Source organism: Ammospiza caudacuta, chromosome 3, assembly GCF_027887145.1.
Source record: "Ammospiza caudacuta isolate bAmmCau1 chromosome 3, bAmmCau1.pri, whole genome shotgun sequence".
NCBI classification, from domain to species: Eukaryota; Metazoa; Chordata; class Aves; order Passeriformes; family Passerellidae; genus Ammospiza; species Ammospiza caudacuta.
Genome location: NC_080595.1, coordinates 39,200,500 through 39,216,186, shown reverse-complemented (window position 1 = coordinate 39,216,186; position 15,687 = coordinate 39,200,500). Strand labels below are relative to the sequence as shown.

The window sequence follows — 15,687 nt, the reverse complement described above, 5'->3', positions numbered from 1 at the left end:
CTGTGTGTGTATTTACAAGCAATGTCAAATCACCACCTCTCTTTTCCTGGAAATCAGAGATCCTGTGCACACTTCCTTCCCAGCTGGAATCTTGCTGCAGTCCAGACATCTATTTTCCTTTGCCAGCTCTCAGCCACTCCAGCAAATGCCTCCTACATAGCTCAGCAGTTGATTTATGCACCATTAATGAGTCCCCTCTGAATCCACTCCCTTCTCTGCCTCTGCCATGTGCACTTGAAGTGCCTGAGCATCCTATCCTGAGTTAACTATTCTGATGGATTGCTGTCCCCAGACATCCAGCACAGACTCAGAGCACAGGCACTTGAGACACTCTCTTCTCATTTGGGTAGCCCCAGCTCTGTGCTTTTGGGCTGGAGCAAGATTTGCTGTAAGTAAGGAAGGACAGGACAACACTAACCGAGCAACAATTTTTTTGGTTCATGAAGCTGTCTGAAAAGTTGTCAAAAAGCTCAAAAGAAGGGCTGTCAAAGCATCAACTACAGATGTCTTAAATGTTCCAGACTGTCTGTGGTTAACACTGAACTTGTTTTCACCTGACAGTTAAGCGAGTTGGCCTGGTCTGAGTACAAGTGACTGAAACATGGAAAAACTTGAGCTGCAGAAATACAGGGTGGTAAACAGCAAAGAAGTTGTTGAAACTCGAATTGTTGTGTCCATGTTGTACTGTGTACCAAAATAACAGCACCATTCAGAATTCAGCCCTTCATTCATGAAGAAAGCCAGACCCACTTTCAGTGTAATCCCAAGCTGAATTAGTTACATGGGCAAATGAAAGATTAGAGTAATGTTTAACCAAATTAAAGATGTGGCAAAGGCAAATGTTAACTCTTTACTTTCCAAGGCTAGTTCCTCAACTTTTCTCAGGTAAAATGTGAGTTCCCAATTGCCTAGTCTCTGATTCCCCTGGTTGGATGTTCTGAAACAGTTTCCTACAGACAGACCTATGCATCAGTCCCTGAAACTCACAAAACCCACTGGCTCTGATGCAAAACTAACTGGCATGGCATTTAGTTGCATTTTGCCATGACTGTGCTGGTACCAGCAGCTGTTGTGTAGATCCTGGACACCCCCCACACACAACACCTTTACAGCAGTGCTTGTTGCTCAGGCTCTGATGAGTCTTCTTCTTTATTGTTGTATTGTTGGTAAGGATTTCAGCAGCTCTGAACCAGCTCCTGCTGAAGGCAGCAAGTTTCCATTGGCTTCATAGGGACTATAGTGGTACACTTGAATGGTATAAATGTATTCCATATCAACTCCGCTAGCTACTAATAGCCCCTACTTGCTCCCCTTCCTTGTTATGTATTGGGGTGGTCTCACAGCTGCCAGCTCTGCAAGAAATGTAGGCTTAAGTCCAGGCCTCCTATTTGGGGGGTTTGTGGGCTTTTTTTCTTCTTATGGTGTTTGTTTTGGTTTTTTAATACCTTATCTCAACCTGAATAAAGGATGTTAGTAGAATTCTGGGAGATAGGCTGAGTGTGTGTGTGTGTGCACGCCCATATGCAGAGAAAAGCAAGCATTGGATGACATTTGGCTTTCCTAACCCTTGACATCACTATAACCTGAGCAAGAAGACTTTTAAAGAATTCTTGCCTTGAATACAGCTGCCTAGATTCCTTCTGCTTTTCTTCAGGAAGAAAGAGTTACCTGTATCTGTCTGGTATTGCTGTGGTGACCCAGACACAGGTTGCTGAGGGAGGTACTCCTGGATTTTACCCAGGACACCTGCTCAGAATCAGATCTGATCTGTCCCACTGGCCAGCCATGTACACACTGCACAAGCTGTCTCTGGGCACTACACCTACTCCACAGGCCCTGGGCTGTTCCTAGGAGGGCTTTGTAAATTGTCTTCAATTTGTGCTCCTGATTCCACCAACTCAGCCTGAACTTAGATCCTGCCCCCACAGGGGGAAACTCCTGCTGAAAATATCTCAAATCAGAAGGAAACTACTGCTTTTCAGTCTGCCCAGCCTCCTGTCCCACCCAGATCTTGTTCCACTCCCTTGGGGTTAAGGAAAATGTGGTCATTTCTAAGACAGCTCTGAAGTAAGCAGGCTTGTGTAGCACACTGCAGAAAAGGGGTGGGGGAGATGCTCCATCATGAAGAAATGCTTTACTTTTGCAGTAACAGCCACCCTTCACCATGGGATTGCCTTCAGTTTGTGAGAGGTTGCTCTGCAAGGGCACATCAAGGACCTCTGGCCCTGAGAGTTCCATTCCTGGCACTCCTGACTTTGTACCCAGGCCAAAAGAGCACAAATTGGTGCCCAGTGTCAGGAGTGTATAGATGCCAGCAGGGAGACATCCATAGGAGGGAAAAAGAGAAAGGAAAACCAGGCTGTGGGCTTGAAAATAGGGAAGGTAGAAATGAAATGCCAGAGGGAAGGACATAGCAGAGGAGATTGTGCAGGCTGAGGAGAGATTAACAGGTATTAGAAAAAAGCAAAAGACATGGGAGAGTTCAGATCAATGCTGAGGCAAGCAACAGGGAATGTTCTTAGCAAGGAGCATTAGGAAGTTGAACACAGAGGGCAAAGTGAAAGGCAGACCTGAGAAACTGTAAGGGCAGCATGGAGGAAAAACCTTAAAATCCAGGAATGGGAAGAAGGTGAAAAGTATATGAACAAATATCTAAAACAATAATACTTTCCAAATTGGAAATAATAATTTTCTTTATCTTGATGTTAGAAAGCTGTATATAAACTAAGCAATGGTGGTGTAAGAATAATTTTATTTAATATTTTGGTAACACAATGATACATCTCAAAATTACCATAGAATTAACTTGCTAAATGACTGCATACATTCTAAATAAGTGCTACTAAATTTGAGTAACTTCACGGAGTACATGGGGCTTTATGTGACCAACAGCTATATAGTGTGTAACCCCCTGACTGACATGAGCAGTGTGGATGGATTTTGCACTAGTAGCCAATACACAGTTAAAGCTTTTGGAAGGATAAAAAATTGCAAAAGACATTTTTTTAATTAAAATATGAATTGATGATCCTTGCATTAGAATAGCTATTCAGCTGTAGGTTACATACTTTATTTCTTTAAATAATAGCACTTACAAAGGTACAAGAAAAAATTGTCTTACTAGCATTTGATCTAATGTAGATCTCTATATGAAAATGCTGAGTATCTTATAAAGCTTTTCACAGATATAGGCTAAGTTCTGGGATATCACAAACTTGTACATAATTCAGAAACACACCTGAGGTTACTCCATGTGTAAGAAAGCTTTTTTAAACTCTAAAACAGATGGTAGATGCCATATGAAGCCAGAGAATTTAAGTAGGTACATTATTACTGTGTGGGGTTATAGAGCAGTGCTTGCAGGCTTGGTTCAGGTTTTTTAAATCAGTAGCAAACTTGTACTTTAGATTGGGATTTTGTTGTTAAGGCAGCTCTTCCCAGTGCCAGTAGGGGCTCTGTCCCTGCTGCCAGCATGACTAGGACTGGCCATCTATCAGAAGTCACAGTGCAAATCCTTACCTGCTTGGGTCCCAGCAGAGCTACTTCACTGTGCAGCACTGTAACCTTGTTTGCTGGCTCTGCTAATACCTTATCTGGTACTCAGTTGAGCACAGCAAGTCGTGTGAGGTACTGTCATGTCTGATGGATTTCATATGGAGTTGAAGGTGATCTGCAGCTCCAAAGAAGTGCCCAACACTTTTCAAATCAGGCATTTATGTAGGGTTGTTTGCTTTCTAGAGAAATATGCAGCTTTGTGAAACAAACATTAGCTGGAGGTTCAACGTCATACAGTTTCATGTGTGCTTTACTTTAAAATAAGAGGTATTTTTAAAAACAAAACGTATGAACTTTGCCTCACAAATATTGTAAAAGTACTTATTGTTCAGTTAATGGGTACTTTAATTAGGACATGTAATGTTAATTTTCCTTCTGAGACTTTGTTCCAAACAAATTGTACTAAAAGTACAAAGTTGATTTTCAGATATACTATTTAAGTCAACCTAACAGAATGACTAGTGAGTGAGTAGAGGTATTATTTGCTGTATGCTTTACTTGAGGCTCGTGGCAATAACATTTTAATATAACCCCCCCAATCTCACTTCTACCTACCTTGATTTTACTAGACTTACCTATGTGCTTAGGGACAACCATATTAACTCCTTCCTAAAGAAACAAAAAGTTCAGCTGTACCTTTAGAAATCCAATTCAAATACTTACTTTGTTCATAAACATGCTAATGAAGAGATTAGCATATGATTTGTATCACCCTTGCCATCCAGTGACAGAAATTCTGATCTTTCAAAACTTTGTGGAAAGTTACTATATTAGGATATTCTGCTAATTTTCATATAAGACATGAATTTTAGTTTCAAACATGCTTACAAGCAAGACTTTTATTGTTTTAGGCATTTATGTAAACATTCTGCAATGCTGAAGGCAAGACTTCACATTGCCATTTTACCAAAAATCATGTGAACATATATTATTGAGGCATTAACATACATCCCAGGAGCCAGAACACCAGAGCTGCCATGAGCCTGTGGCAGTTTCCAGCAGAATAAATTCAGAAGCAGGCTGCAGTGTTCTGAGCAACTGCTTTTGTTAGTTTTTTAATAAGAGATTTCACTTCTGAATGTGGAGTCACTGAAGGCAAACTTAGAGTTAAGGCACAGTGCATGGAGACATGGAAAGGATTATAGAGACAGTTCCTGGAGATGCTCCAACCAGTCAGTAGATAAAAAGCACTTTACATTGACAACTTCTGTGAACAAGCTAGAAAAGAAAAGGCTTACTTTCAAATTGCATATGTTTTATCATTTAATATATTGTTCCCCTGGCTCTCCTTCTAGAATTAAAAAGATGACTTGAATTATACCTTGTGCAACTTTTCTTCCTGCTTTTATAATGTGTAGTATTGGCTATGTACCAAAAATATCACCAGAACAAGATATGAGTTATGTGAGTCTAAAAAGAGAGAGGGGGATTATCTGTAGTTGCAAGGTTTATTGCTTAGGCATTTGCTGACAGCTGACTTTCACTGGCTGCTTTCTCTGCTTGCAGTCTTTGGACAGCCTGATCGAGCAAATCCATCGTATCTCGGAGCGTAACATTCAAGGTGAATGGCTTAGGTTTAATGGTCAGCCCGTAGGTAAAGTCCATTTTAGGGTCCTCGTTTGGGTTAGCAGTGAAATTGCACTGATGCACCAGTATGGAGGTAAAGAGAAAGAGCTGCACCTTGGATAACTCCTCTCCAATACACCGACGCTTCCCCAGCGAGAAAATCATCACGCTGCTCGTAAGATCTTTATTGATGAACCCATTCTCATCCAGGAATCTTGTTGGGTCAAAATCCTCGGGGTTGGACCATTTTGCTGGGTCATGATTCACTGACCACTGGTTGACAAAGATGACAGTGTCCTTGGGAATGAGGTAGCCCATGATGAAGGTGTTGGTTGTGGTGGCGTGTGGGATGGTCACAGGCACAAAGCTGCTGAAACGCATGGATTCGTACAGGAAAGCCATGATGTAGGGCAGGTGAGGCTGATCTTCAACACACGGCAGACGGTCTCTTCCAACAATCCTATCCACCTCTTCTTGCATTTTAGCCTGCACTTTTGGGTACCTGTCATTTAAAGCAAGATGTGTGTGCATACATAACACTTTCAGAGATTTTTTCTTACAAATAATGCTTGCTGCAAACATTTTTTACAGAATCTCACCACTGTCCTAAATGATGCAGTTTGAGCAGAGTTTAAATGTATTGCAGGAATGTGTAGTTGGAAACTTAGAGAAAAAACAAACTTCCAAACTTAATTTGCTCAGTTTTTACCTTAATATCCCATGTAACTGATTCTCAACATAAAAAATAACAATAACCTAAAGTGTGCCGAAACTGAATATTCTGATCCAACTTTGAAAATTATTTTAATTCTAAAACTAGAATTACTTCTCTCTTCTAAATATTGCATTTTCCATGGGAACAAGAATTTTCCAACTCTGTGACTTTTAAAAGTTAGCATGGAGTTTGTTATCACTAGACATATTTCATACATTTGAAAGCCTGCAGGTTTCTAAGCTAGAAAAAAAAATCTCAATTGTTAAATTGTCAGAATGGCTTTATGAGGTTCCCACTTTTAGTTTGAGAAGACATTTTGTAATTAATATCAAATTATGTTTTCTCAATAATGTATTTAAAGCTGACTGTCTTGAAGTCTGGAGAGTTTGGAAGGCTACACAGTAAGCAAACAAGATCCAAACATTAATACACCTTTTGCTTGTCTAAAAGCACACATACATTCTGCCCAGGACCCTTCATTTACTTTAAGTATTCAAGTTTGGCTTCTGCATCCTTGCTTTTTCCTCTTGCAGCAGACTCACATGTCAAATGCTGGGCAAACATGAGAAATGGGGAGAAACCCAAAAGTTATGTGAACACTGGGACATCACAACCTTTGCTGGAGTGTTAAATATTTGCCTGTTTTTCAAGAAGCGACTGAGTAGACAATGTTTGCATATGCCTACAAATTAAGCAGGCGCTGGAAGGAAAAGCCAGGATAGGCAAGAGAGTCGGCACCTTCCCTTAAACCACCTCCCCTCTCAGTTTCCCCGGCGGACAGGCCGGTGCCAGGGCGGCTGCCCAAGGGGTCTGCCTTGCCCAGTCACGCAATGGCAAGGAAGGCACACACAACGGCAGCTCAGCATAACAGCGGGTTTGTAAAGCGGTGCACGAACTCTTTGCCGTGCTTAAGCAGTTGTTATCCTGTTCCTATGATCTCCTTGGTCTTGACCTGCTAAAATCTGTTACTTTCAGGTTTTACTCGGCTGCCTTTCTGCTAGCCTCTCCTTATACACCATAACCCGACCGCCTGAGTAGGGTGGGATTTATTTTCTTTTATGCTTCCTTATCTCTTTCTGGCAGGTTTCCCAGGGCTTCCGTGTTAGTTAATCGGAGGCCGCTGAGGCACCCGGCGCTGCTCGGGCTGGCGCTGCCCGGTCTCGCAGACCCGCGACCCGACGGCGTGTCCCTGCGGGGCCGCGCCCCGGCTCTGCCCGGACCCGGAGCTCCATGCGCTGCCTCGGGCCGGCTGCTCCTGCCGCGGGAGCCCTCCCAGCAGCGCCTTTGCCGTGCGGGGCCGTTTAAACGGGGCTGCCCCGGGGCTGGCGGGCGCTCGCACCCCGGGCGGGCTCGCATGTCTTCCCCACCGCGGGCCGGTGGGGCGCCCCGGTGTGCTGCCGGCACATACCTGATGAGGAAGATGAGGAGCCACTGCAGGGCGGTGGAGAGGGTGTCCTGGCTGGCGCCGAAGATGTCGGTGACGGTGGCGGGCACGTGCTCGAGCTGCAGCCGCGGCTGCTCCCGCTGCAGGCGGATGAAGGCGTCCATCATGTCGCGGGGGGCGGCCCCGGGGCGCAGGCTGCGCTGGTGCTGCAGGAACTTGCCGCGGACGAAGCCGTAGAAGTCGCGGTTGAGGTCGCGGAAGGCGCGGTAGGCGGCGCGGACGGGGCTGGGGAAGCGCTGGAGCCAGGGCAGCGCATCCACCAGGCTGCCGGCGCCCACCGCCCGCCCGAACTGCTCGTTGCGCCCCACGATGCGCAGGAACTCGCCGTCGCCGTGGCTGTAGCGGCGGCCGAAGCACAGGGCGCTCATCACGTTGGCCACGGCCACCACCAGGACGCGCGAGGGGTCGAGGAAGGCGCCGCCGGCGCTGCCGCGCACCAGCAGCGCCACCAGCGCCCGCGCCTCGCCCACCAGGTGCCGCTCCAGCAGGCGGCGGGTGGCGGGGCTGCCCGTGGAGAAGGCGCGCACCGTGGCGTGCGCCGCCCGCCGGTGCAGCTTCCAGAGCTCCGAGTATCCGCCGAAGGCCAGGCTGAGCCCGCCCGACACCAGCTGGAAGGACGGGAAGGGCGGGCGGCCCGCGAAGGCGGCCCCCTGGCGGACGAGGGCCTGGCGGATGGCGCGCTCGCCGTTCAGCACCACCACGGGCCAGCGCCCCAGGCGCAGCTGGAACACGGCGCCGTAGGTGCTGGCCAGCCGGGCGAAGGAGAGGTGCGGGGCGCTGCCCAGCTGCGCCGCGTTGCCGATCAGGGGCCAGGGGAAAGGGCCCGGCGGCGCCCGGCGCTGGCCCTGCCGCCGGCGCTGCTGATGCTGCAGGAGGAGCTTGCCCAGGTGGATGGCGGCGAGCAGGCAGAGCAGGAGCAGGAGGGAGCTTTGCAACGGGGGAATGCCGCGCAGCGCTTCCCCGAGCCTTTCGAGGGCCATGCTGCAAGGGAAAAAGAAAAGTCAGCGGGCAGCGTCCCCGCGGGGTGGGGACACCTTCAGGTCCCGCGGGCAAGGGGAAGCCTGGACGGGGCCCGCTGGTGTGGCGGAGGGGAGCCCCGGCACGTCCCAGCGCTCGGAGTCCGCGCAAGTCCTTGCTATGCGCTCTTCGTGTGCCTAAAGCCCCCCTGAATCCTGTGCGAAAAAGAAGGGATAATCGATAATCAAGTGGCAAGCTCCTAATAAGGGATCGAAGTCGTATTTGGCGGGGAGGACGCTGCTCTCTCTCCGCCGGCAGGGAAAGTTCTCAGCGAGAGATTCAACAGGTCACGGCTGAGAGAGGCACAGAGGAAAGCAGGAGGATGCTCTCGCCTGTCGAGCCTCCGCAGATGCAGGCAATTGCCGTGCGTCGGAGACAGGTTAATTCCGGCGCAGCATATCGCTCCCCCGGCGAAAAAGCCCCTGCGAGAAGCGGGTTACCCGCCCCACTGTCGGCATTTCCCGCTGCTCCGGAGAAACCCCCGCACGCGGCCGCGGAGCCCTCTCCGTCCCGAGCCCTTCCCTCCTCCCCGCACCTTCGGGCCCGTCACGGCATGGCAGGCTGGCGGTCTGCCGGCCCGGGGACGGGATGCGGGGGGTGCCTGAGGCCTCTGCGTGGCAGCGCTGACTGGTCCCGCTTCCCATCCCCGCGCCCGGGGACCACCCGCTCCAGCCTTTCAGAAACAGCGAGAGGATGAAGGGGTGAAATAAGCGGCGGGCTCCTGTAGCAGAACTGACCTGTTGCACGCTGCTTCCATCCGAGACCTTGAGGAGGATGGAGAGGAGCTGTGCAGCCGGCGGCAGCTCTAATGGACAGCCGCGGCTCCGAGGAGAGCGGCGACGGCGGCGTTCAGATCCAAGCCTTTGGGAAACTCATTAGGGGCCCCGGTACCTGTCACCCGGAGCTTGGCAGGTCATGTGCAGGCAAATGCCAATTGCGCCCGATCCCGGCGCAGTTATCACCTTCCCAGCTCTTTAACCCTTCGGAGCTCGCCCCAAGGCAGCCACCTGCCCCAGCAGCTCCGCGGACCGGGAGCGAGCGGGCTGCTGCGCCCCCTCCCTCCCTCTCTGTCTCCCTCCCACCCGCCTGCTGGGCTGTGGGGACGGGACGGGCCCAGCCCAGCCCGCCGCGGGGAGCGAAGGCGAGCGGCTCAGAGGGCCCGGAGAGGACGGCCCGCTGCTCCCAGGCTCAGCCGGAGCCGCCACCTCTGGGCGCCTGGCATCGCCACTCCCGCCTTTAAACCCGCCGGCATCCGCGGTGCGCGGCGCGCTGCGGGCGGGACGCGGACGGCCCCGATGGCAAATCGCCGCTGCCTGGCCCGTCCTCTGGCTTCAGGGGTCGCGGTTATTTGCCAGCTGCCCTTGGGCCCTCGCCAAGCGGAGCGGCTGAGCCGCGGACGCTTTTATGGCCGGGGCCAAAAGTTTTAGCGGAGGAGGTGCCGGGAGGGGAGAGGGGTGGCGGGCGGGCTCGCAGCTCTCGCTGTCGGGAGGCGAAGTCTCGCCTACATCTTAGGGGCTGAGGAAGCCGAAGAGCTTCCCCTCCTCCGCCTGTCGCCTCCCCGTTGCGTGCGGAGTTAGCATTGCGTGAGCCGGGGCTGGAAAGCCTCCAGCCATCTCCTTCCCGGGCCCCTACCCCTCCTCGCAATACCTGACACCAGCTCCGGGGAGAATGAGGCTGGGAAGCCCCGGGCAGCTCGCACCCCGGCCGGCTCCGGTGCCCTCCGGTCTCGCCTCCGCCCTGCGCTCGCTTGTCTCCCGCTTACGGCGCCTTTTTACTCTTAAATCTGGCGCCTCCGCCCGCACTGGGAGAGCTGGCGAGAGGCGGGTGGGCACGGCGCTCCAAGCCCCCCCGGGCTTTCCGGCGCCCCGGGACGGCAAAACCCCCGGATACGGAGGAAATCGTTTCCCAAGGAAACAGAACGACTTTGCTTTGTTCTTGTCATTTTTGCAGTAACGAGAAAAATATGAAAATACAACATTTATTTCAGGTTCTTTACAGTCACGTCATGAGAAGAAAATACGATGTTTTGGTAGCATTTAGGGATTAGACAAAATTAGATGCTGGGAGTCAGCCCAGCTTAGGGTGTGAGCCCGGTCCTGACCAGGCTGCTACTGCTTCTGTCTTTGGTAAAAAGTGTAATCCTGCCTGTTGTCACTGTCCCAAGCTCTTCCAGATGGTGATGCTCCTTCTTGCTCAGACTAGCATCGGCCTCGGATTTTCTGTTGGCTTGGAGCTTCTTCCTGGTCATTGCCAAGTAACAGAGGTATCAAAACCACTTTTTCTGAGCAGTGCTGGGAAAAGTGAGCTTCCCTTTCCCAGCCTCACTTCTACGGTGAACCTGAAGGTTCCTGCACATGTACCCAAGCCTCAAAAAAAAAAGCAAAGATAGCTCCATCCCTATGAGACTAAGCTGGGGGGATTCTGATATCTCCAGCACTATCAGAAGATTGAACCCAAATTTTACATGCTATAACCACTTAGCTATGGAAAAGTTGTCACTGCTCCCTCCTTCATCTGTCTCATGTCAAAGAAGAGACATGGACATCTTCTGGCAGAGTTTCAGAAAAAGATCTGGGTGGCACTGATCTTTTGCCACTGAACAGAAGAACTGTTCCAGGCACTGGATCTGGTTGATAAGGACTAGCTTGCATCAGTTACCTGAGATTTATATTAAAATGCTGGGCATTTTTTATTGCAGGCAGCTAAATTTGCCCTTTTCTTGGTGACTGTGGTGAAAAGTTGCCTAAACTCCAGGCATTCCAGCTCTCATTAGCAAGTTCCTAAGCATTTTCTTTGGTTCAGCAACCAAATTAGTTGTATTGCAATTGGATTGCTGCTGGCTGCTTGCAGGAAGTACAGAGAAAAGAATATATGTCCATTATCATGACTTGCAAACTCAAAATTTAAGGCAGGAGCCTAGGAGTTATAAATCCTAGCAGGTTTTTTTATGCTCTAAGGAAACATTAATTATTTTTTATTTCACTTCTGTTTGGTCTTCAGGAGTTCTGTCACCATTAGGAAAGAAAGAAAACCTATTTTAGATATTTTCTTCTGTGGTGATAGTACCACCTGGTCCCCTTGTACTATTTACAGCTTTGGCTCCCTATTGCATGTATTACAGCCTAAGAATTGTTTTGACTGTATACACTGAACATTCACCCAATTTTTTAGATTCTGATTCTGTGTGACCTTGATTAGTCCCTTGTTCTCTGTTATATTCTACAAATTGCCCTCCTGCCAACCTCTGTATTTGTTCTTCTCACCTCTTTTGTTTGTAGAAGCATAGTTCAGAATTGCTCTTAGAGAATGTATGTTCTTTTTTTCCCAGTTCTAGGGACTTCATTGAGATGCAGGTCCTACTGAAACCAGCCCCAGATTCCTGAGTTGGTTAGTTTTGTTAGGCACTGAAGACTGAATCACTGAAAATATATACCATGTAAAATGAATTATTTCTGAGGTCTAGAAAATACTACTTGATATAATATATGGGAAAGAAAAGAAGTTGAAGGGCTCAAAGTGAGTTGGTTTGGGATTAAGAGAGAGGAATTCAAGCCTAATCTCTAAATAATCTTGATTGATTTGATAGGAATGCCAGATGAAGAATTTATGGGGGGTATCAGTAACTCCATGACTGTGAATAAAGTTGCTTAAATGTGTGGACGAGCATCCTTGTTGTAGAGGTAAAAATTTGAAAAAGGAGGAGGAATTGCACAACCTAGAGAGTCTTCATGTGCCCTTTGAGAGAGAATTTTTGTCTGCCACAGTCCTCCCTCTTGCAAGAAAACTCCTTAACCCCTAGGAGATTTTTACAAGTGTTAAGAATTACTTACCTACATCAGGTGTTGAAGGCTCAATTCTTAGTTTTACTTCTAACCATGGCAGCCCTTTTCTTTGCTTTTGAATACTGGTAAGCTGCTCATAAATCCTCATGAGCATCAGCTGGAATTTCTCATGGACTTGACCCTGCTCTGTTTTCTTTTCTTACCTCTTCCTTTTGCATCTTTCCATGGAGAACCCTCCCAACCAGATTTCTCTATTTCTCATGCCTGGGACTACAGGTCTTTTCTTCCTCTCTCTAAATTTTACAAAATCCCAAGGTGGGTTAATTGAGCAATGTTTTATCCTGGGATTGCTTCAGCATAGAGCTTGTACAAGTTGTTTACCATTTGTAGTGTGATCCAAGCCATTTTTTGTTTAACAATCCTTGGCAATGTTGTTTCTGATGGTCTGATTCTCAGTGTTGCACAATATTATATAAGTATGTGCAATATAAGATGAATAAACAAGTAGTATAACTGTAAAACACAAATCACTTGGAAACATAACCAAGTGCAATATCCTGTTGTTTCAGGCTGCTTTAAGTTGTACAGATGAACTTACACACCTCTTGTGTTCAACTCTAGTCTCAATACTGCTGTAAGTCAGTGTCCTGGGGTGACATTATGATGCTTGTATCCCCATTCATCTGTTCTGTGCCTTTAAGACTGTCTCTGAAGAGTGAAGGTTTTGTTATGGTTTCTCTTATCAGGGACACAGAGATGGGCAGTACATAGGGCTGTTTTTTCACTTTTTGCTTTCTGCTTTGCTCGCTCTCTCTCTGCTATCGCTTCTGCTTATTAGCTAGTTCTAGCTAAACAGTCCAAATTCCTTCCTGGACTGTTTCTCCTCTCCTTTTTCTTCGACCATCTCGAACCTGCTCCGGACTGGGACCTGGGAACACCGAAGGTTTGCACGGTTTGGCTGCAGCAGCTGCCCCAGCGCCGGAGGGACTGAGAACAGAGCAACCACCCCTGAAAGAGACTTTCTGATTTTGTCACCTTTTTCAGAGCGGTGTCATCGGGTATTGTTCATTTTGTGTGCTGGGGGGTGCTGTGCCTGTCAAATAAACAAGTTCTTTCCACTTCTCTCTGAGGAATTATTCCCGAACCGGTTGGGGGGAGGTGCCGTGTGGGTTTGCTTTCTGGAGGGGCCCTCCTTTGGAGATTCTCTACTAAATTTGCCCTAAACCAGGACAGTCAGGAAAATCACCACCACAACAGCCAGACTACAATCAGAACCTGTACACATTTTGCAGCTCCTCACTCAGACTACCTTTATGTGGCGATCCCATGTGATGGAGGGTTACCATTATGATTCAAGGAGTTTCAGATCTGGAGCAGAAGATCTGTGCTCAGTCCAGCCACAGCCTCGTGGCTGCTGCTCCTTGATCACCATCTGTGCCTATCTACACTGCACTGAGTGCTCAGTGTTCAAGCCAACCTGAGACAGCAGCGCCACAAGTGTGGATGGCAGTGAGATCATTTCTGATGCAGGCTCTTGGTTTGGCTCAGTTTGTCAGATTTCTGGTCATGCCAACCATGAGATGTAAGCACAATAGAAGGAGCCACATCCTCAGTGCTACCCAGAGTGCCAGGCATACATAGGAGCCAGCTGCAGCTCCATAATTCAGGATTATTTATTTAGGCCATTCACTGTGGCCTAAAATAAAGCATTTGTGGTGTGCTTTTTAAAGCATATGTATTTGTGGTTGCATATCACATTCTTAACCTTCATTAACTTGCAACTTTCTTTGGACTTTCACTCTTCCCTGCATTCCCACTGACTTCCCAGCTTGCATTTTCAATTCTGCCTTGCTATTGAAAACTCTAAATTTGGCTTCTAATTCTGAGCCAAATTCCCACAGCTGCTGTGGGAAGGCAAGGAGCCTCCCAGTATTTGCTGGGGCTCAGTTCAGTGGTAGACTGAATTGTAGTCTCTCCATCTGTTTGCATTTTTCATGTTACTTAGAAATTAAAGGCATACATTGTGGTCTGCTTCCACACAGGCAATGCACAGGTATGATTACAGAAATGAGGACATGGTGTTATACTTAATTCAAGAATAAAACTTGATTCTGAGACTTTTAATTTTGCCTGATTCCTACACTATTTCTTTCCAAAGTTTACTACCTTTTCTTGACATTATTAGATGAAACCATACAACTTAGTCTTTCTTGAGAGGAAAAAACAGAGATGATACCTTTGTGGATATCTTTGAGAAGCCTTTTTAAGCTGCCTTCTGCTACAAGGTAAAAGAGCAAAATCTAACTTACACACTGTTGGGCCCTCATCTGTGGTATTTTCTGTGTGTCTTTTTACTGACACTATACAAATTCTTTTAAAGCACTCTGAAAGAAGTAGTCTGAAGTAGATGGACTAAATGACATTTAGGAAAGATTAGACCCTGCTGAAGGTGTACATTATTGCATCTGTCCTCAAATGTGATGTGTGGGCAAACTGCTGTGCCTGCTCACTCTCCTGCTTCAGCAGCAGGGGTGCTCCCAGGGACATCTGGCAGCTCTGCATCCTCACACTGGTTTTGAGGTTTGCAGAACCAAGAGCTGTGTTGCCAGTGTCCATATTTTCATTGAAGTATCTAAATCTTATAACCTTTATGATGTGCTAGGTCACTTCAAAACTTTAAAATTATGGCATTGCTTAGGACAAGCAGTTATGTTAACAAGCAATGATATATTTCTCCTCTGTCTTCCAGACTTTGTTGGGTGTTGTATTAGTAGTAGTGATACAAATTTTGTAGTGCAAATTTTGTAATAACTCCAAGATTTCAGTATTTTTCATTTTAGAAAGCACTAGTGCGCATGTATGCTCAGAATATTGGCAGATGCTTGTTCAAAACAGTCCTGGGCTACAGCTAAAAACAAAGTCTAATTCCCTCACAGGCAGAAGCATATTCTGTAGGATTGAAGGTTTTGAAGATTTGCCTGTGAAGCTTTACAAAGTCTTTACTATGGATGTGCAAAACACAGTTTTTCAGAGTTTGGACATTTGTCCAAATTTGAATGAATTATCAAGGGATGAGCACAAGGCACAAATCTCTGAGAAAAGACATTACCCAGACAAATGCCAGGTCCCTGCATTAGAGCATTAGACAAAATTTTTCAAAGAAAATGCCATTTCATGTTTTAATATGAACACTTACTCTCCTCGTTCTCATGAATACATTCAACTGGTTTTGGACAGAACTTTTCTAAAGATTACCCTATAAAATATGTATTTGGGGGGGATAGAAAATTTCAGACCACATTATTAAAGTAAGGTAAAATTATAAGTAAATGAAAACCCAGAGTTTACAGCTAAGGGAACTGTGTGCAAGTAGACGCTTGCAGGGGGTTGACTCTTCAGCACAGAGGGGTAAAACAGTGAAGCACTTGCAGATGAATCAAGAAACTTTCAATTCCTTGATGGGAATATGGGTTTTCCCATATTGTCCCCCAAGTGTCCTAGCCATTGATTATGCCAGCCTATAAATGTTCACCTCACTGCTTCCCAACTGATAATTTCCTATGACACAAATATCATAATTTCCCATGGTACAAATATTGGTCATTTGG

At 47.3% G+C, this 15,687-nt stretch overlaps 1 protein-coding gene across 1 annotated transcript; it reads right to left on the bottom strand.

Annotated features, from left to right (window-relative positions):
- Positions 1 to 2,749: 2,749 nt before the first annotated feature.
- On the bottom strand, positions 2,750 to 9,267 carry LOC131555840 (cytochrome P450 1B1). Its single transcript, XM_058802108.1, has 3 exons — positions 9,035 to 9,267; positions 7,245 to 8,261; positions 2,750 to 5,623 (listed from the first exon to the last, which is right to left on the bottom strand). The coding sequence occupies exons 1-3, from the start codon at positions 9,052 to 9,054 to the stop codon at positions 5,011 to 5,013; spliced, it is 1,650 nt and encodes a 549-aa protein (XP_058658091.1). The 5' UTR covers positions 9,055 to 9,267; the 3' UTR covers positions 2,750 to 5,010.
- Between the last annotated feature and the right edge of the window lie 6,420 nt (positions 9,268 to 15,687).

What these genes read in the sequence shown, in the direction of transcription:
- LOC131555840 (XM_058802108.1), bottom strand. Translation starts at nt 9,054, where the DNA reads ATGGAAGCAGCGTGCAACAG. An exon ending in ATGGAAGCAGCGTGCAACAG is followed by an intron (nt 8,262 to 9,034) that starts GTCAGTTCTGCT and finishes TTTCCCTTGCAG; the next exon opens with CATGGCCCTCGAAAGGCTCG. An exon ending in CTCCTCATCTTCCTCATCAG is followed by an intron (nt 5,624 to 7,244) that starts GTATGTGCCGGC and finishes TTTAAATGACAG; the next exon opens with GTACCCAAAAGTGCAGGCTA.